The 21,384-nt window shown below is 41.0% G+C and overlaps 3 protein-coding genes across 5 annotated transcripts in view; 1 reads left to right on the plus strand and 2 right to left on the minus strand.

Moving 5' to 3' along the window:
- Positions 1 to 1,025: 1,025 nt before the first annotated feature.
- On the minus strand, positions 1,026 to 3,264 carry LOC115025376 (uncharacterized). The gene is made up of 2 exons (XM_029457562.1): positions 3,235 to 3,264; positions 1,026 to 2,505 (listed from the first exon to the last, which is right to left on the minus strand). Exon 2 carries the CDS (start codon positions 2,502 to 2,504, stop codon positions 1,059 to 1,061), a length of 1,446 nt encoding a protein of 481 aa, XP_029313422.1. The 5' UTR covers position 2,505; positions 3,235 to 3,264; the 3' UTR covers positions 1,026 to 1,058.
- An 839-nt stretch (positions 3,265 to 4,103) lies between these two features.
- vps41 (VPS41 subunit of HOPS complex) lies at positions 4,104 to 17,833 on the minus strand. Of its 2 annotated transcripts, XM_029457696.1 has the most exons (28): positions 17,581 to 17,833; positions 17,215 to 17,253; positions 14,385 to 14,492; positions 12,897 to 12,974; positions 11,585 to 11,659; positions 10,563 to 10,625; positions 10,373 to 10,438; positions 8,668 to 8,787; positions 8,429 to 8,575; positions 8,275 to 8,341; positions 7,861 to 7,958; positions 7,573 to 7,702; positions 7,321 to 7,436; positions 7,113 to 7,231; positions 6,939 to 7,020; positions 6,764 to 6,856; positions 6,528 to 6,655; positions 6,230 to 6,374; positions 6,079 to 6,120; positions 5,940 to 5,990; positions 5,719 to 5,856; positions 5,577 to 5,631; positions 5,355 to 5,495; positions 5,112 to 5,248; positions 4,876 to 4,975; positions 4,750 to 4,794; positions 4,589 to 4,668; positions 4,104 to 4,404 (listed from the first exon to the last, which is right to left on the minus strand). In XM_029457696.1, the coding sequence occupies exons 1-28, from the start codon at positions 17,599 to 17,601 to the stop codon at positions 4,324 to 4,326; spliced, it is 2,565 nt and encodes an 854-aa protein (XP_029313556.1). In that variant the 5' UTR covers positions 17,602 to 17,833; the 3' UTR covers positions 4,104 to 4,323. The 2 variants fall into 2 exon arrangements, with proteins under 2 accessions (XP_029313556.1, XP_029313557.1); XM_029457697.1 differs by lacking the exons at positions 11,585 to 11,659; positions 12,897 to 12,974; positions 14,385 to 14,492; positions 17,215 to 17,253; positions 17,581 to 17,833 and adding an exon at positions 10,754 to 11,048 and having other exon boundaries at positions 4,324 to 4,404.
- pou6f2 (POU class 6 homeobox 2) overlaps positions 17,815 to 21,384 on the plus strand; it is a 68,617-nt gene continuing 65,047 nt past the window's right edge. For both annotated transcript variants that reach the window (XM_029457698.1, XM_029457700.1), the window contains exons 1-2: positions 17,815 to 17,870; positions 18,699 to 18,807. In XM_029457698.1, coding sequence (XP_029313558.1) covers positions 18,722 to 18,807 — 86 coding nt within the window. In that variant the 5' untranslated portion in view covers positions 17,815 to 17,870; positions 18,699 to 18,721. The remainder of the gene's footprint in view (positions 17,871 to 18,698; positions 18,808 to 21,384) is intronic.

Below are 21,384 nucleotides of genomic sequence, written 5' to 3' on the forward strand. Positions count from 1 at the left end.
GTCGCTGCAATCTCCATATTCACTTCATTTTGACTTTTCAGACTTTGTATTTCCACTGTAGGTGCTTTGGTAAATACCTCCTCTGATGCTGTAGTCTGCCTGTCCACTTCTATTCTTCTTTTCTGTATTTCCACTGAAGACGCCGGATTTGAAACTTCTGAAGTCTGCATTTCCATTGCGATTTGACTCTGTGGTACAGTCACAGATTCAAAGACAGCCTTTCTTTCACTTTCCATATTTTCAACTTTATGATCCTCATGAACTTCAGCAGTGGTAAGTTCACTGACTTCCTGGCTTTGTATTTCCACTGTAGGTGCAATGGTAGAAATCTCCTCTGATGCCGTTGCAGTCTGCTTGTCCACTTCTATTTCATTCTCAGCAGCAATACATTCAGCATCAACCCTGCCTTCATCTTTGGCATTCTGACAATTTGCAACTGGAATGTTTCTGTGTTTTATCAGACATGTTTGAGGTGCATTCACTGTTCCCTGGCATCTCCTGGCTTTTTGTTTCCACTGTAGATGCAGGATTAGAAATGTTTGATGCTGTCGTAGTCTGTCGCTCAGGTCCACAAGTATGATCGAAGTTCTCGTTATCTTCGTTTTCCATTATTTTAGAATTTAACAAATGAAGCTTATTCAATTCTGTAGATACATCTGTGGTGCGTTCACTGACTTCCTCGCTCTTTTGACTTTGTATTTCCACTGTTGCAGCTTGATTAGAAATCTCCTGCTCTGATGCTGCAGTGTCACATTGAAAGTTCATCTCCTGTTCTTTTTCTATACTCGTCTCTGCATCTTCTTCGATTACAGGCATCTCTGTAGTATGGTCGTTTACTTTGTGGTTCCCCTGTTCTATCTGACCCTCCGACACCGGGACACAGTCAGGAGAGCACCTTGACTTGATTTTGCTCAGGAACAGTCTCACAAACTGGTATCAGTACTTCAGTACAGCTGTCAGTTGTCTTGTCCATCACCTCCTGGCTCAGTCGTAGCTCAGCAAAAGGACCGGCAACAGCCTGAATCGAAAGGAACTCCACTCCTTTCCTTTCACTTTCCTCAAGCTTTTCCTTCAGACTTTCTGACTAGTTTGTCCACACCGTCACATGAGTTGGTAATTGTATCTGGCACTTCATGGCTCACTCGATCTTCCAATTTTGATTCCTCTTTGAAAGTAACTTGAATTTTGACACTGAGGTCTGTTTGAGTCTCTGGATTGCCAACACACTCTGTTAGATTTTCCTCAGTCTGACTCTCTGGATTACTACCTCCTACCAGGATCTCTTCTGGAGCAGAGTTTCTATGGTCTGCAGAGACACTGGCTGCTTCAATCGCTCCCTGCACTTCATCCTGACTTTTACATTTTAGATCCATATGCATTACCTTAGAAACACACTCTGTGGTCTCCTTTGTTTCAGTGTCACTCCTAACATCTGTCTGACTTCTATGAGACGAGTATGTCCTTTCATCTACCTGTACTTCCCCATCACAGCATGGATTTGCCTCTCCAGTGCTAGAACATAATGTTTTGTCTGACGCTGCGAGTGTTTCATGATCTACATCCTTTTGGCTTTTGACGGCGACATCGTCCTTTTCATTTTTCCCTGCCTCAGATGTGATACAGGGCAACCCTGCAGCTGCTGCAGTGACAGAAGCTAAGATTTGTCTACATGATGCCATGAGTGCTTCATTATCTAAGAAGTGTTGGCTCTCTACATTTTTTAATTCCTCATGTTTACTTTCAGCAGCCTGGCACTCAAATTCAATGCTATCTTTTGCACTCGCTCTTATAGAGACTAAAGTTTCCTTTGACTCCGCTTGTGTCTCATTTACTGGCATTACTTGTCTCTCTAGTTCAGGGACAGACTGGTCAGATTCTTTTTTCTCATCCTGATTAGGCTCTCCCATACTTGAATCTGAAAATCTACCATAATTGTGGTCCATCTGAACAGGGTCTTCAGGTGTAGAAGGTGACCCTTGGCTTGTCTCCTGTGGGTCAGATGTTGACTCTTCAGCCTTGCGCTTAGCTTTGACTCGATTCGAATATTTTCTGATGCAGCGGGCCTTGTCGCCATCGTCCCTCTCTCTGAAGAAGTCAGTCTTACTACTGTCACTACTTAATTCATCCTCAGACTCTGTGGAGGTTGTTCGCTTCAGGGAAGCTTTGGAGATAGCTATCTGCGAGGGAGCTTCTCCGCAGGAGGCACTTGTGGCTTTTAGGAGCTTGAATTTTTTGACAGGTGGGTCAGAAATGGTTTTGCTGGAATCCTTTGGAGGGGAACTCTGTTTGGATGACTTGGCTGGTTTATTCCCCCCTTCCGGTGAAGCAGACAGTTTTTTCTTAGTCCGTGGGTCTGCTGTCTTTTCTCGCGTATTTCCTGTTATAAGGGACTTATTATTTGTAGCTGGTGCAGATTTGGATTGCAGAGCCTCCTCATCCTCATCCAACTTCCTCATCTTGGGCTGAGAATCATGAGGAGATGATCCTCTCTTTGGGGCTGGCATTCTGTTAAAAAGAAATGCGACAAAAATAGAGTTATTATTACAATAAGCATGATGAAGCCAGGACAACAGAAGAGATGCAATGTAACTATTAAATTACAATTTAATAACATTAGCTAGGATTAACACATTGTCTTCCAGGCATCCTGTAGTTCCTCTTTTCTTTTTAGGAAAGAGACAGGATGAAGAGAATAATCCTTCAAAACGACAAGACAAAAAGTGATTTATGTCCATATTCAATAAGTAAATTCAGCAATAGTAACTATTATATTAATATGAACTACGTTCCTTTTCTAAATGCCTGAACTTACCTGGTTTTCTTGACAAACAACAAGGCTAACGGGAAATAAACAGTGATACATCGCAGTTAAACAAGGTGGCTAGCGAGTAACACAATGTACGATTTACATTTACTCACTTAGTCACTTTTTACATAAAGTATCTTATTAATTGTCTGACACTCGATAGAGACTGTTGTCACCAGGAGTTATGCAGACAGAGAGAAAAGGACAGTTAGCTAGCTAGCAGTGGCTAGTGTGCTAGCTAGAAGTCCACAGTGATGGAAGCTAATGCTAGCAGCAGCCAAATCGCAACAAATGAACGAAACGAGACTCGCTTATCAAGTGAGTAAGAACAGCAGGCAGGCAGACAGAGCAGAGGGTATAGAGAGGAGTCCTTACTTTATTAATGTCTGCGAAAAGATTAAGCCAAGACATCCGTCAATGAAACTCACTTCGATGTTTTCTTTTTCAACAACAGCTGTTTTTTTTTCTTGTGAATAAAAATTAACTGTACTTCCGGAGGGAAACGGCGGATGTGACGTAGCAGCCCTACAGGGACGCTTAAAACCGAAAGTTTTGGAAATTTAGCTTTTACTTTATTTATCAGACAAAACAAATGAACACTAATAAACATCGATGGGATGTACATATACCAGATTTTAAAAAAGTAATGATTAATTTGCCTAGTTGGTGTTAAAAGTTAATAATGTGCAGTAAAGAATCAAATATTTTTAATAATTAATAGTGCATCTGAACTGTAAAGTTCACTAACTTAAAACATCATAGTTAAATACCACAAATTATTCATCCTTTTGGCATCTTCGTGCCCCCTCTCAACATGTTTGTCTGTGTGCACTAATTCTAACTTTAATATCAGTAATTTGGGCGAGACGTCTGAAAAGATCAGATGTTTCCTGTTTCAATTTAGCTGCACTCAAAACCTACAATACATGTTTTTCAGGGAATATTTTGCTCAAACATTGAAGAGTAAATTCATTTTATTTCTCCTTGGAATTGATTGATATGCATAATTATCCAACACAAACCACAAACAGTATAAAATTAAACCCAACATCAACCCTCTATATGAGATAGGCTCTAGATGCACGTTTCAGCTTTGCCCCACATTATTTAACTTTTGAAAGTCAGTTTTTGACTATTTCCAAAGCATTTAAAACAATCATCTCCAGTCCTTGCTCACACAAAAATGTTCCTCTCGCTAACTCCCAGATAAAAGCCCTGGTCTTCTCTATTCTCTATCTAATTCAGTTGATGCCATCAGAGTAGAGGAAATAAAAACAACAATTTAAAAACAACAAAACTGTTTTTATGTGATTTTATTTTCCAGACCAAATCACATTTGTAGCAAGCAGAACAAGTAAAGCACTTTATAGTTGTTAGATGTAAATATACAGAGACAATCCAATACAAATGTTTTGCATTTTGACTTTGATCAATTTAAGTTACAGTTAAGTTAAGGGAAAGCAACAGGGGGAAGGCAAAAGCATCAATAATAACATTGTGAGTGCAAATATCTCCGACTACTTTTTCATCTCCAGGATTCCATTTCCCGGCCTGCGCTTCTTCGCACTGCAGATGTTACAAAACTGCACCCCAGGAATCTGAGACAGGACGGTAGAAGGTACAACAGTCTCCAGATACTGCATGTAAAGCTATGTTTGAGATTCTCAGATAAAATAGAATAATGCCAAGAGAAAGATAATCCTGTAAAACTCAACACCAAACAAAATAAATAATGTGATGCTTTGTGTAAAGAATTAAACAGGTTAAAGGGACGTTACTTACTGTTCCTGACGATGGTAAACATTCCTTGTGAAACATGTGTCTGCAGTGAAACACCACCACGCTGAAGGGTTTGGCCATGTCTGAAACGCAGGTGTAAAAGCAAAAAAAACTCACTCAAATGCAACACAACAGTAACATACTTGGATACATTGGTAACCCACCTGATGGTAATATTGTAGCATGACACGATTCACAAATGTTCTCCTCTGAAAAGAAAACCAAAAGTGGTGTGAGTGCGGTTTACAAATGACGTCGTCTCCGCTGCTTTCGCATGAAAGTGCACCCACCGTCGACCCGGACTCCTCTCATCTGTGTCCGGTGCATCTTCTGGAGCAGAGAGAGGGAGTCGGCCACCAGGATCTTCTTACATCCTTCCCTCAGAAGAATCTTAGAAACAAAAAGAAAAACAACATGATGAATAGACGGCAATAGATGAACCTTCATGATTTCATTTCTTCATCATAAAGATTTCAAGGGGAGAAAACAATTAAAAGAAAGCTTATCTAAGAAGAACATGTCTAACCTGTAGATTGTAGTCCTGGAGGATCTTTACGAGTGAATCTCTGAGGTTTGGGATCTCCATGCCCTCCTTTATGCGATGGATGAGCAGGATGGGATCCACATGAGTACCAATGTTATTAAGGAGGCCGGTGATGAACGCTGGGGAGACAGTATCAGCCAGATGGAGACGAAGAAATAATGTGAAAGTGTGACAATGACAAAGAATCAAAACGCATGTGAGGGGGAATATGAGACCGTATCATACGTGGTTTGTCAATAGAGTAAGAGATGAGATCCTCCCAGAGCTCTGCGTCGTCCTGCTCTTTGGCAAACTCTATGGCCTTGTCCACGTCCTCCAGCTCCTCCATGATCATCTGCAGAGCTCGTCTGCAGTTCCCCATCCTGCCTGGGAGCCAACAATGCTGGGTTAGCTTCCTTTTAAAATCATATCCAACACATTTAAAGTAGGAAAACAGACAAGACTTACTGAGCAGGAAGACAGTCTCCTCTACAAAGTTCCTCTGCTGACAAACCTCGAGAGCCTGAGAGGACCAAAAAGAAGAGACAATATAATGTATGTCTTGTAGCTTCTGGAAACTTGAATGTAAGAGGTCATGCAAGTACCGCACCTTTTCAAGCGGGCAATGTGTGCTATCTCTGAGGAATGGTAGGAGATTTGGTCGGTCATATTCGGCGTACAGGCCAATCTGTCGCTCGTGGAATTTCTGGCCTTTGTGGTGGTCCCGCTTGAACAGTTTATGGAGGTACTGTGGGGGAAAGACGAGTCAAATCAGTTCTACATGACGTTGTGAGAGTGTATACGTTTATATTTAACGTGTTCTCAACTCACCACATGTAGAAGTTCGGGCCTGTCTGCCAGTTCCTCCACTACCCTGTCCGTCTATTAGCAGAGAGAACACAAACAGCATCAGTCGGACGCAGGCTTTCATCCCTTCCTTAATGAAAGACTAGAAGACATGTATACTTACGGATAATTTGTCTTCATTGTCCAGAAGCATGTCAACAGCTTTCTGACGAGGCACATTTAGAGAATGTATTAATCACATGTCTAACTTATCAAATGAAATGCTTAAAGAAAGCAATCAAATGTGCAAACTTAACACGTTTTCAGACTTTTACCTCTTTGTCAAAGTCCATGAGGAGAACGATCTTGTCCTCTATGGAGGCGAAAAGGTTGTGTTTGTGGATCAGCTGGTAAACATCTTTGTGCCTCAGCTTCAGGTAGATTTCTAAGGCTTTGTCGTAGCGCTGGTCATACGTGTACCTGCGATAGCGTCAAAGACTACTTACTTTTCTCTTCATGTCAGCAGTAATTTCACTTTCGGTGAATAAATGTGCAGACAAATATTGTGCAACCAAGCTTTTTCCAGATACACAGACTGCTGTGTAATACTTAAATATGGATTTGATCACTCACAGTTCAGCCAGCGTGGTGAGCAAGGTTCTGTTGGTGGGGTCCCTCTTCAGGTGATCGGTGACCGCCTGAACAATGGCCATGTTGTTGTAAAGCTCTCCAGGCCATTCCCGGATCAGTGTGGCGAACCCCTTTGTGGACGGCACAGGAAGTGGGACAAACCATTAAGCTGACGATCAACATGTGGCTTCACGCTGGATTTGTCACAGGATGTCAAGACTAGTGTGGGACAAAAGTACCTCATAGTCAGTTTTGAGGAATTCATGCAAGATCATTTCATAGATGGCCGGTCTGAGACGCAGATCCCCTCTGGGCAAATACTGACTGATGGCCTGAAATTAGAGAAAGGTGGAGCAATATTAATAACTTATACTGGAAGAAAGACATTGCATCATATTTCATAGAAACTCCTACCTTCAACTGTCCGATGGTCTTGAACCTGTATACTTCATTTTCCCATAGTTCCATGTTTTTACCCAGAACCTTCTGACACTTCCTGAAGAAGAAGAAGAAGTCCATGAATCCTTCAGATGAAATAAGAAGATTCTGGATTAAGTGTTTGCTTAAGTTTCTTTCTACTAAACTTACCTCGCAGCACTCTCATAGTCTCCTTTCTCCACTAAGTGATTGATGTAAGCCATCCCAATCTTCTGAACGTCGTGTCTCTTGATGTTTTTGAAGCTGATCTCTGCAGCCATCAGGGCCTCCTGTCACAGTGAAACCACAGGACACAGTTAAACTCCATGATTGTGGACCCTAACCTTTAGCAACGTTCATAAAATTCAACAACACAAGCCTCATATTTCTTCTTTTCAAGCAGCCAATCGATATGGTCGTCCTGATCCCGCTCCTTGGCCACGACGATGTCTTTAGGACTGATGATGTAGAAGAGCGACTCTCCCTCAGCATGCTCTGTTAATGAAAATACATTTAATGCCTCGGCGTATTGCGCGTTACAGCTGACATTTGATGGTCGATGCATAATGAAATCAAGGCGCAGTAAAAGGTCGCGTGACATTTCTCTAAGGGGCTGTTTTTATAGTCTCACCGAGGCGGTAGTCTCTGCACTCGTTGTCTTGGAAGTTGCGCACGGTCAGCGCGTCTGAAGAGATCTCCTCGCAGGTCTCTGGGAGAGGCTGTATGATGTCGAGACGAGGCCGCGCGCGGAACTCCTCATCCTGCACACGCGATGAGTAAAAACTCTTACATCACATTTGCCCCTATAATATATGTGTGTGTGTGTGTGTGTGTGTGTGTGTGTGTGTGTGTGTGTGTGTGTGTGTGTGTGTGTGTGTGTGTGTGTGTGTGTGTGTGTGTGTAAAAGAAGGATAATCACCATGTGATCAGAGTTCTCCTTCACAAAGTACAGCGTGACGAGCTGATCTGCCAGCGGGGCCAGGCCACTGATGAAGAACTCAGTGTCAAATGCAGACACTGTTGTAAAAAGAGAAACCGAACAAAGAGGATCAAAGATACTGTGTTGGATACCATGTTATAGTATGTGGGTTACATCTGTAAGGTGGGGGTGGTAAAGTCTTGATATTCTATATATTTGTCGCTGCATCTTCAAAATTTCAAGAAGAGATTTATCATGCGAGGCATCCTGATTACGTAACAAATGATATAAATATAAACATATAAACACCATGTCCTAAGCCTGTCTCATCTAGTTGTATTCTTGCTTTATGTGAATGTGTTCTATAAATAAAGCTGGTCATCATATAGTTTTTTTACAATGTGTATTTTATACCTATTTCCACATAGCGGCTGGGCAGGTCTCTCATTTCCGTAGCATTTCGCTCTTTCACAACACAAATCTGCAGGAGAAATAAGATCATTACAGAGAATCTGAAACACTGGAATAGCGAGTGTCTGTAATTCATTTAAAAAGAAAAGCATCAAACCTTAATGGACGTTCCCCAGCCAACAATGAGAGTGCTGTTGTTCTTCCAACACAGGCTGCAGGGGTACATGTCCGGCCTCAGACCGACATTATCCCGCAGAACGTTTGTGATCCGCTGTTTTGTACCGATATCATAGATTTTAACTCCCTAAAAGAAATCAGGGGAAAAAAAACGAACTTTAACATTTTACACATTCATAATTCTACTTTTAAAATTGACATCTGTGACTGATCACTCACTACATTGTTGGCCCAGGCAATGAGGTTAGCCCTCCACTGGATATTCGTGATTGAACCCTCGCCTTCGTGTAGGACAGACGTCTTCCAGCGATTCAACCAGTTTCTCTCATACAGAAGCAGCTTTGAGAGAGAACACGGGGAAACATTTAATGCTACACGGTTTGCAGCGTGCAGTAGCGCAGCCCGACCTACAGAGGGCAGTAGATGAACAGCACATTGCACAGGAACAGCGAGTCAGGAGCCGTGTCTGATAAAAGAGTTAAACAGCCTTATAGATTTAACTTAAAACTATAGGGAACTTTCCCATTCACGCTGCAAATGATGAAGTAAAAACCTAGATTTTACTCCTTATATGAAGATCTTAATTCCACTTCGGAGCATTTAGGCACAAAGACAATGAAGACAGATTGTTCATTAGACCCCGTGTAAGTGAGAACGCTTCACATTAGCTTCACAATCAGTGGTGGGAGAAGTCATTTTACAGTTTCACATGGGCGACGTAATAAGTAGAAGATGGCACTAAAGCCTGTCGATGCATTACAAGCACGATTTCATTACATCCTTCTTACTCTCGTCATAATGGTTACGGCTTCTTTAGGATACACACCATTTATTGTCGTCACTGTGGGCGGCGTCGAGTATAGGAACGACTACTTAAACGCATCACGTTTTCATGCGATGTATGTTTACCGTCTCACAGAGGAGTGGAAGCTTAATAAGTGTGTTTTTTTTAACCACAATGCAATGTGGTACCAAGCAGTGTCACTTCATCAATTCCAGTTTAACGTTGGGGCCTTGTGTTGCACACGCTGTAGAGGACAAAGCCTGTCATTCACATTCCCTGTATTGTTACTGTCCTTACTATAAATTCATACAACAAAATGTGCATACTATTACCAAGGATGTAGAGAGAAGGTTGTAAAGGCTCTTTAATTCAGCAGTTGGGCTATGTTAATAAACAGTTTGCTCTACAAAGAGATGATATGACAAAAGAACTGTGGAGACAAAATTGAATTTCCTTTGACAGGATGTGGCTCCCGTTGAGGCTTATTGATTTTCATCACAGGCACATTGTGGAGGCCTTCACAACTTAGAACTGAGAGGAATCAGCGGCAATTGAAAGAAAATGGCAAAGTAATACTAACAACGGGGTTTCGTAAAACATTTTGTTTTCCCTGACCCCTGTTGTATAAATGTCAGTATACTTTATTTATGGGTGCTTTTGCACTGACGCTACTTCCCAGCAGTTTATACTTGTGTGTACAATAATTGGCATTTAATAGGTGGGTAGCTTTAATCCCGAAAAACTAAAACTAAAAAAAAAATCTGAGATAGTTTTCACCTTCCGTGGTGACATGCATACGCGAGATGACTTTCAGGAAAGAGATCACACGGAAATCCTAAGACTATATACCCTCTTGATAATGACATCTACTTTCCGTGCTTGTGAAGCATTGCCTTTCAAAACACTGTTGAGCGAACAGCACTTTGTGAAAATGGGCAGCTCTCCCGAGAGCACTCCAGCAAAGAGACAGAAAACTAAGAGCCTTTCACACCAGACAAAGACCTGTGCATCGCCGTCAGCCAAGCCAAAGTGAGAAGGTTTGCGCGACCCGGACACAATCAGGAAGAATTATTGTGGCAGGAAATGGCGGAAAAACTGTACATAATGACGGCACAAGTAAAAAGTACAACTCAAACCCACCTTGTTGCCTCCAGTCACAAACTGTTTGTAGTTTGATCTGGTGAACTGAGGGTGTAACGCCACCACCTGCAATACACCAGTAAAATATGTCAAAAAAGAGATTTTCTTTTGTGTCATGTGATACGCAGGTAATGCTGTAACATATACACATATGGTAAAGCACTTAAGTTTCAATTTGACATCAACTTACTTTGACGGGACAGTCAAAGTTCTCATGGAAGCCCTCTCTTGTATAGAGACCAAACACCTGAACCTGGAACAAAGATGAGACGGTAGAACGGGAAGCAAAGGTGAATAACAAAAAAAAAAAAATGCTGCTTTAATTGCTGCCTCTGCAACTATCTGAGGCCAGCAGGGGGGAATTGTAGTCAGAAAAAACACCTTGATTGGCTCCATTCTTCTCCGCTGGGCCACCAATTAGTGGACGAGTTGATTCTTTGGACCCCGCAGGGTTTAGAAACAGAAGTCGTCATCTTGGACTCGACCACAGCCTCAGTTGGCTACAACAAACCCTAATGTACCATTAGAGTACATGACACCCAGTTTCCCTTCATCTGAGACCCCAAAAAGACTTTGCTTTTAATAGAAAAAGTCGAGGAGCAATATAAAACTGATGCAATCTCATTTTTCACGAACCGCACCAGCGATTAAGGATTAAGTTAGATTTTCAAAGGATTAACAGCCAACTGAATTGGTTGAGGGCAAACAATCGCTATAGCATTGATTGCAATTGTCAGCTCCTTTTTTTTTTTTTTTGTGCGACAAGATCTTGTTTTTGCCACCAGAGTGCAAGAAGTGGGGGGGGAGGGTGATATCAGAGAGCATATCTTGACTGCAAAATCTATGAAGGATGGTGGTAATGATGAGAAGAGACAAGATAACAGCAAGGTGGAGAACATGGAGAGGGTATCCATCGACGGCTGAAGGCTGACTGACGGCTCCGAGTGCCATCCAACTATTTAAAATAGGTACAAGCTTTTTATAAATTCACGCATCATGAAAGAAAATACGTGTAGATATGGTGAAGATATCAAGGGTAATGCTCCGACTGTGGGAGAACTGCCTTCTCTACCAAACACAGGTTCCACATCATTAGCATAAAGTTTAACACAGATAAGATGAGTTTTAGGATGAATTATGATTATGATTTTTTTTTTTCTTGCTGCAGGCCTAAGGATCAGTAACCAGCGGCGATGAGCGGAGAGATCTCACCTTCCCATCCTCGGAGCAGATGCCCACATGCTCTCCACTTTCATCCAGGCTGATCTGGTTGATCTTCACTGAACTCTGCGGAGACACAATATCATGGCATCTTTTTTTCTTTAGGGAGGCGGGTGAATACCAAATGTTGCTGGCTGACATTTTACTCCATTAAGTGAAATGCCAGAAAAAGAATTTGAGTATGTAATGGATGCACAGCCCCGTTTGTGTCGATGCATAGAGCCTGGCATTAATGCCGTGAAGGTTAGGGGGTCCAAACTCACTGCTGGTGCTTTTAAAGTTTGCACATTCACAACACTATAGGGCTCTTTAGATAAAAGGATCAACCGAATGGCATAAATTATAGCAAATGTGGCTTAAAGTCCCCCCCCCCTAAAAGGGTTGACTGTGCATCTGTGTGGACATAAGTAGAAAAAGGTTTTTTTTGCTTATCATATATTTGAGTATTTCTCCGGTGCATTAGGTTCACCTGGGTGTTTGGTGCACACATTAAATCCTTCTCTGCTTTTTACTCAATTCTGACCGGATTATTTTTGAAACTACGACACAAATCCATCAGACAGAACCCAGCTGCGTCCCTTCTGTTCAGTGAAATAGCTTCCTTGTTTTTTTTGGCCGACTGATAACTGGCAGTAAGTTGTTTAGGTGAGTAGCACTTGAATCAATGTGCTCAGCAGGGAGACCACAGTTAGAAGCAGGTACATTAATGTAAAATAGCCCCCTTTTGTGCCGGACAAATCAGCCTTTGATTGCTGAATATGTTCTTTGACATGCAAATTTAATTATAGTTAGGAAGTCATTCTCTCCAGATCAAGTGAGCAGACACGTATGGGGAAAGTCAAACATTGGGACTGAATCAGATATGCGTGATGATCGCTGGTTATAGATACGACACATACGACATGTCTCCTAATACATATGGGAACGAACATTAACGTCCCTCGTCTGTAAATGGTAAATAAACCGTGCGTCTGCTGCGTTTTAGACAAACAATGGACATAACGACTGTTTAAAGGAATAGTTCGGCATTTTGGGAAATATGCTTATATGCTTTGTTGCAGATGACAAGACAGATGCAACTCTCACATCTGTCTGATGCGTATTAGGATATGGCCAGCTGTTTGTTAGAGTAGCTTAATGGGTTTCAATACAGCCGAGGCTGGTGGACACGTCATATGTTTTGCATGTCAACGTCAGAAAATCAAATGATTAATAATATATCATATAATTAGTCTTCTGTGTACCAGTAGGCCTAATGAATGTCATCGTTATAATCTAAAAAAGGTTTTAAAAACGTACTCACGATTTCAAACTTCTGAGTCACGTTTCCTTGGATGTCCAGCAGGAACACCTTTCCAAAATGGGTACCCAGGGCAAGGAACTGGAAAGGGACAAATGTGATGTAAATGAAACCAGAAGACACATAAAACTAATTCAAAAAGACTTTGGAAAAAATATTTTGTGCTGATGAAAGCTGTGGAAGAGGATAAAAAATAAATACAAAAACACACTTCCTGGAGCGACATGAGCAGAGTGGGGATTGGGTGGGCTTGGAGGCAAAACTGTGAAATTGCAGGGGGTGAAAAAGCCCTATTTATTAAAGCATACAGTGTGAAATGGCATTTTTTTCCCCCCTCAAATTAAAATGCTTAAGCATAATAAATGCACTGTACATCTGACTTCTTCCCATGCAACCCAATCACCTCCCTGCCCAGCGCAGAGCTATTATTTCTACTGAGCAGCAACTGGTTTCTGTGTTTTGTTCTTCAGCAAAGTGCACGTGTGCATATGTGTGTGTGTGTGTATACGCGAGTCCACTGGGACAAAAAAATTATAGAAACTGGGGGCTTTTGGCATTAGATTAAGTGTGTGTTCTTCCACCCCAGCCCCTGCTCCGTGCCCTCCTCCTAATCCCCCTCCCTTCTAGACCAGCATGTGGATGTGCGGCGAGCCCACCATGCTTCAGTGCAGTCTATAATGAAATGCTTATATTTACAGGCACAGCTGAGCATGTCAGACAGAGCCCCTGCAATCTCCCCAAATAAAATAACCAAAAATAAATAAATAAAGAGTTCAACCTTGTGAGGCGGAGCGACTTTTAAAAGGGATTTATCAGAATGGAATTGTTCAAATGAAATTCCGATTCAGACACTTAAAATATGAGGCAACATAAGGCAATATGTGCCGTCGGTGGCTTTAAGGTTGTGGGAGTTTGCCACGGCGGAGGTAGGGGGGGGGGGGGCTGGTGTGACCACACAGGTAGCTGGATGGCAGAAGGTACACGAGCACAGAAATCCCAGGAAGAAAGACAGTCAGATCAAATTTAGAATCTCAGCAAAGCAATGTCTCTCACTGTGGCACGGTTGCTATTTTGAGGTTAAAAACAAAGAGAGACCAAATCCTCAAAGTAAAAATCAATGAAAATCAATAGTGGTTAATAAAACATCAGGCGAGGAGACATAACTGGGATGACTTTTGCTCTGCTCTGGCGTGCTCGTGTGCTGCTGGTGCCACAACGATTAACCATCTCGCGGAGAGTGGCCCTCTTAAAAATATCAACATTGGGACAAACAAGAGGAGAGGAGCGAAAAATATGTAAGAGTGGGAATATAAAGAGGAGGAAACAATGACGTCTGGCGTCTTCTGATGTACATCCCTGAGAGGAAAAGCAGGGGGAAGGTGAAAAGAGAATGGGCTGCCATCGCTCAAATGTGTACATGTGAAATATGTACTTGAGATGGGTGGACTTGAGACTGAAATGCCCTTGTGGGTGGTGGATTATAACCTCTACCTTGTCATGGACGGTCATACAGCTGGCTGCATCCTTCTGGAGGATTTCTGTCACCCCATTGGAGAGCCTCTCGTACTTCAGCTTGGGCTCCTCCTCGCTGTCCTCCTCCTGGTCGAGAAAGTAGACTTGTAAGACGGGCTCTCACTAAAACGTTTCCTTAAAAAGGTATTCAGTAAAAACAGCAGAGTGTCCTCTCACAAACACTATAGTTCACCATGTTCTTTGAAAGACATTGACAAAACCTTCATGCAGTAAAATACAATGTGACAAGACGTCTTCGTAAATGCTTCCAATGCAACTTAAAAAGTGCCCTGAAGAGTTTTCGGCCACTAGAGGCACTACGGAGCAATGTTTTTATGTGTAGGTCAACCTTTGGTCGCAGTAACACGCCAACAACATACTAACACGCCAACACAGGCAGTGAAGAAGAAGGGGCCCCTTTAAGTCCACACTTAAATTAAATAAAATCTGAACATTAATAACATTCCTAATTGATGTCTGAAGCTGTTTGTATTGATCATATTTTATCTTTTGTTGTGGGGGTAAATGGAAAATGTCAATATATACATATTGTTAAATAAAAAAAGCATATTTCTAGTACGTGTACGTGTACGTGTACGTGTACACACACACACACACACACACACACACACACACACACACACACACACACACACACACACACACACACACACACACTACTAGCATCTTCAGAAACTCCTCTGTCTTGCATGTGTGTATCAGGAGACGTATGCACAAAGACACATTTCCATTACCTTGCCTTGCGTGAAATGCAGCATAAACTCATTTTTATTTTTTTGCCTGAGACCATTCATCCCCAGTGGCATACATGAATTTAGTCATTTCATAAAGCAAACTTAAGGTATTCTACTGTGTTACACTTTCCAGTGTGAGCCAACATTGGCGGCCAGTCACAGCCTGAATATTACTCATAATTCAGTTTATAACCAATGCTGCACAGTCTGTGGCTGCCCAGAGGGTGCATCAACTCAAAACATTGTCTGCCATTATGTGCTACTGGGTTGGGAGGTGGGGGACAATAGCGTGGAAAAAATGTTATTTTCAAAAACAATCCTTTCCCACTCAACAACGCCATATCTAGGCTATTTCCTGTGTATTCTGGTTGTGAGATTTCTGATGCGGGGGCATTTGTCACGGCTTTCAAAGGTGTATCAAACAACAAAGGCAAACTTCATTCCCAGAGAGAATCTACCCCGTTTCAAAACTTCTGCCATCTCTTGTAAGCTGCCTTTTGTTTTGTCAACTATTGAGCTGGGCTTTGTGTTGGAACCATTCTGGCCATATGTTTTACCCAGTTCAGATAAAAACAGGCGGGACCAAGTCTTCCGTCTACAATAAGGATATCATGCAAGCAAGTCTCAAACACAATGAATGTGTGACGACGAATAATAGAAACAACCTGAATAAATGAGTAAAGAATGTTAATCCTATGCTTTGACCTTAACAGTCATCTAATCTCAACCCAAAGAGATTTTGGGGAGACATTTGAGACTCCTTGAAGCTGCTCTGGAGGCTCATCAATTTACTAAGACAATTCCATTTGTCCCTCACATTTCGTGTTTTTTAGGACGATAGTTATTAGATAGAAGCATATTTTGTTTAGCTCTTGGAACTTGCATCTACAGATCTGACATTTGCCATATTATTTGCCTTTTGGCAGTTTAAATACCACAGAATGAACCATTCAACATTCAGTATACTCCAATACAGAGGAAGAGCGCACTAGTCCTCCGATTATGAATCCAAGTGATCGGTCAGGTACTTCCTTATTGATCGTCTCCCATACTCTGCAGTATGTCGGCTACTGGAGTATTATTGTGCATCATCTTCTGCTAAGGGTTTGATCCAAACCTAAAATGAAACCCATTTCCTTGACTGTGTGAGGTATCAAGACTACCACCAACCAGGCTGATTGCTGTATTATGTCAAAACAAAAAGCAGACAAATCCGGCCATATTACAACAGGTGGTGAAGAGCATGCCTCTTTCTTTCAAGATCAAATTGTTATCCTCCTCACTTCCTCTGTGAGAACAGTGTAGAGCACACAGGCCCTCACTTCCTTTATCCAGAGATTCTGCTGTCAACCATGTAACAGCAGCAGCAGCAGCAGCAGACACCAAGCAAGCTACATTGCTTTGCAGTATTCTAAGTAAACTAACAGCTGCTTGCAGCCTTTTGGAGCACGGACTCAATCCCACTGTCCTTAGTGCTTATTTATCTGTAAGTGTTCATGTCCTACGGTACTGAGCGCAGAAAGAAACCAGGATGTAGGAGCTCTTTTTATTTTGCTCACTCTTAACTGCTTTCTTCTGAGAGCCTTTCCCTGATATTTCATCTCCTATAAAAGACACTCCCCTTCCTGCTAAGCTATATTTTATTTAGCCTACTTGTGATTCTTAGAAGCAGAAGTGTACTGTAACATGCCGAAACGCAGTCATAATATTGATGGATCTGGAAAGCTATGTGTAATTCATGAGTGTTTGACACCTCTCAAAACCTGACAAAGACCCTTACGGGATCAAGCTGGGTTGATAAAGGCTGGCTATGTATTACAGTCCTTTCTGTAGGCAGCGAGCTTTACTTGAGTTCTAAAATCACCCATGCTTGACAGAAGTATGCACACCCCTGTCATCGACAATGTGCTGCTCTTGATGCATTTCTACATCGACATAGTGGTGCAACTGCATGACATTTTTAGTTTTGATTTATTTCCCTTTTACCACTATATACACTTCCTCTCACTCTTGTCTTTTTGTAGGAGAAAGTTGTTAAAAGTGAAGTTTCTTACCTCAGACTCATCTGTGAATTCCTCACTTTGTTTTCTGCCCTGAATGAGGAGACATTTGAAATGGATTTCAACAATCTGTCATTAAATATCTTACTATATTAAAGCACCAAACCTTATAGTGGTTCCATATTTAAAGTGAGAGTACATAGGCAGGGCATTACAGCTATATTTTACAACATATCAAATCAATGTAAAGCGATCAAATTACAAGTGTAAGCTTTCCACCCACATAAACTGTTAGATAACACACTAAATCAAAGCAAAAGGCAGCTGACAAAATTCACCGATTACAATTCTTATTCATTTTTATGCATACACGTAGAAAACATCAACATTAGCCAGCTAGCGTTAGCATGCTATGCTCACCTGCTCCTCCACATCCGCCATCGTTATTAGCTATATCCGGACAGAATAGTTATAATGTCTCAATACGTGTTCAGAGAATACATGTTGAAGGTCCACAAAACCGCAACTAGGTTTACATCATGTCAAACATATCCACTAAACAACAAAGTAATATTTATTGTCGAAGCCTCCCTCTGTCATAAGTTCAATCACATGACAGAAACAAAGCCGTAAAGCATTATGGGTATTGGAGTTGTTCTGCCTGACGCCGATCCTCGATAAGAGAGGAGAGTGTCACTAATTAACGACAGGTGAGGGTTTAAATGTGTTTTTAACGCGGTATTTATATTTTCCATAAGCATTTCTGCCTCTAAAGACATTGTTTTACTTTGTTTTTTAATTTATTTTCATATTTGAGACACTTAATTAAGCTAGCAAGATTCTTGAAAAGTGTTCGTTAGCTAATATTGTCTGTGGGTTAAAGTTGCAGGTCTTAAAACTGGATTATTAACCACAATTCATATCTTCATTGCGCCAATTTAAACTATTTAAACAGGTGCCAAATTCAATAAATGAATGCTAGCTATTAGCAAAATATTCTAAACATAAAAGTACTTATTATGCGTAAGGAATGTCAGGAATGAGTTAATATTTTAATGATGAACTGTACTGACACAAAGGAAACTCAATAAAAATATTAGTTAAAAAGTACTTATTGTGCAGGATGGCCCCTTTTCAGAGGGTTATATTGTTATTATATGTTTGGTCAAGGTAGAGCAACAAATGCGTCATGTTTTCTATTTAAAATCTCATTCTGCACGTGTAATGTTTCCTTTTAAAAAGTAGAGGAGTAGATGGATAAAGTAGTATTAAAAGCAACTTTTCACTCAAAATGTACAACACAGAATAAATGTGCTAAATTACTTTCCCTGAATGGCTGCTGCAGATTTATTCAGAACCCTCACCTTTTATCAAGGGATAAACAAAATACCTCTGCAGTCCTGACTTTCTTTTAAAAGAAGAATGGTTATAATTTCAAAATGAGAGCTCAAAAACTCAACATTAAAATCATTTAGAAGGTTGAGTTCATGTATGTTGTAAAGGCAGTCAATTAGCTTATTGGTTTGATATATTTCCAGACATTCCTGGACTTGATGGCCAAATGAATCCCTCAGATATTAGTCGACTCTCCTGGTCCTTCTTCACCCTGCTGACAGCTGCTTGTCAGAGTCCAGATGAATGCCAAAGGTATGATTTGCTTCTTCTTTATTGAGATTGTCTCACACCCCCATCTCGCCTCATCCATCCTCAGGAGAATCCTAATGCACTGATACCAAGGGGGAATAATTTTTTTTCTTTACAATCTACTTAGCAATGATTTATTGATTGCGGCTTCCACCCTCACAGAGAATTACCGATCCTTTTTGGGAAATCAGATTTTCACACCTTTCATGAGTGTGTATGTGGCGCAGGTCTCTAGAGACAGTGTGAGGGGAAACTGACTTTGAGGAGCAGCGGTGTGTGAATCTCTGCGGTGTCACTCCTCTGCCGCCAATGCTCTGCCCCATGAATGGCCCTGTGATTCTCTGCTGCTCTTCCCCATCGCTCTCTATAGTGTTGCATTATTTATCGCTTGATAAATACACCGTCGGAGCTCGATTTCAATATGATTTTATTCCCTTTCAAACCTTTAAAACACATGATTTGCCCACTCTCATATCATAAGCATTGTGGAGGAGTCCCTTGAGGTTTAAGCATTTCATGAAAAAAAAAATATATATATTAAAAACAACCCTTGCCCTCATAGGAGGAGTCGGATTAGTGTGCTGAAAGCTTTGATGCTCCAGAATGTCAGCTCTGTGGATCGATTTAGCAAAAAACACACACACACACACCTGACCAATCAGCGGCGTCTATCTGTTGTGGACCTGCTGGGCACCGTGGTTTACAAGCTTCAAAGAGCTCCTTTTAATACACTGCTTTGATAGCCCTCAGCCTTTACTGACCCACCGACCATCCACTGGGGAGCGTTTTAGTGAAGTAGAGAGGAATAACTGCTCATCATATTAATGAGTGTGGAAAAATCATCGTCTCAAACCGTGACGACTTATACCACGAGTCCAAAAGAGTGTATTTAGAGGAAGTATATTAGCTTGTAATGTTACTGATAAAATAATACCAACCTGCTGCAAATTATTAATAGCACTAATAGATATCTGCATGCATTCAGCGTGAAACGTCACAAAGATCTATACACTATGATAGAAAGGAACAGTTTGGTTAATAACCCTAAGGGGGAGACAAATCATCATCTATCATACTACATTAGACATTTCAGACTTGAGGTTTGTGCCCTATGCAGCACAACAATTATTCAAAATAGGTGATTCAGAATTATTGTTGTTCAATAACACAAAACATATTTTGTTCTTGAAATAAAGTAAAAATGTAAAGGTTCTGAAATCTGCATTACAACTTTCTTAAAACACCAGCACGTGTGTCTTCTTTTAATCTTAGATATAATGTCACATGTTTACAGTTATCTTTTAAACACATACATTATTAGAGCTCAATAAGCCTTTATTTTTGTATTTATTTAACATTTAAATGTGTAAAAGGTGACACATCTCACTCATTTTACTGCAGCAATGAAAGCTAATTTCTTATCAGACAATATTCTTTTTTGCAGTATCTGTGTCATTTCATTACTCAGGTCTTTATGACTGCATTACAAGCTTCCAGCTAAAAAAACTAATCAGCTAATGACATTTATTTGCTTTTTGGCCAGTACAGCCACTTAGAACAGTGATAATGAGTTTAAAATAAAGCTGCCATGGATTGAATGCAGCCAATAGATGATTTGTGCTGTGCTTGGACGGACAAGACAAACACGTGACAACGTTAATGTTTATAAGATCATGTGACGTGTGAAAGGGAAGTCTGAAACATGCTGAGGCCCATCATGCACTGGGCACGAGGTAGGGAAATTCACCAGTGCAATATGGAGATTATAAAACTAATAAGTTTCCCAATTCCATACTATTCTACATAGTAATGCTGAGCAGGTTTAGAAAATGAAGTATACAAATAAACGTCAGTACTAAAAATGCTTGATTTGTGAGTGTACTGGAGCTGCAAAGATATTTGATTAACCAGACAGATTGAAGAAAATATATTTATTAAGTCTTTGAAGCTTCTGTGGCCTTGCTGTTATCTTCACCCAAGAACTACCACATCACCAGACTTCTATTTGTCCATTTCAATATCACACTATTAATAATTTCTTTGAATGACATATATCAGTGCATTGCATCATTTACTGCCAGTACAACAGTGGAGTACATAAAAGTAGTAGTATGTAAGTGTATGAACAGCTGTAGATACTCTGTTGTACTGTTCCAACTGTTTGAATACTGGTATAATTATCAGAGATGAGTATTGATGTTCTTTTCTCTGAAACCCTTCACACAGTGTCCCTCGCACTGTGACAGCGCTGGTAAGACCACTAGCTATTAGCATGGGTATCTGATGACGCTTGGGACTCTGCTTACCACCGATTATTTGGCTACTGGGGGAGTTTGGTGTGCGGGAAGCAAAGGGGGGATCGAGTGCTTTTTCGTGTTCCTGCAACCTGTTCCTGAGCTGTGGCCAGACTGAGTGAACAGAAAAGAAATGAGACAAACCTCCCTCATGTCTGCTAACACCAACCCTCTTACACACAAACACACACACGCATAAAGAAAACTCACATTATTGCTTTAATCAGAGGTCTGAGGGTTACTTTAAAAAATGAAGCTAATCCGTTTCACATCCACTGCTTAGAAT

Source organism: Cottoperca gobio, chromosome 20 (assembly GCF_900634415.1).
Source record: "Cottoperca gobio chromosome 20, fCotGob3.1, whole genome shotgun sequence".
NCBI lineage: Eukaryota > Metazoa > Chordata > Actinopteri > Perciformes > Bovichtidae > Cottoperca > Cottoperca gobio.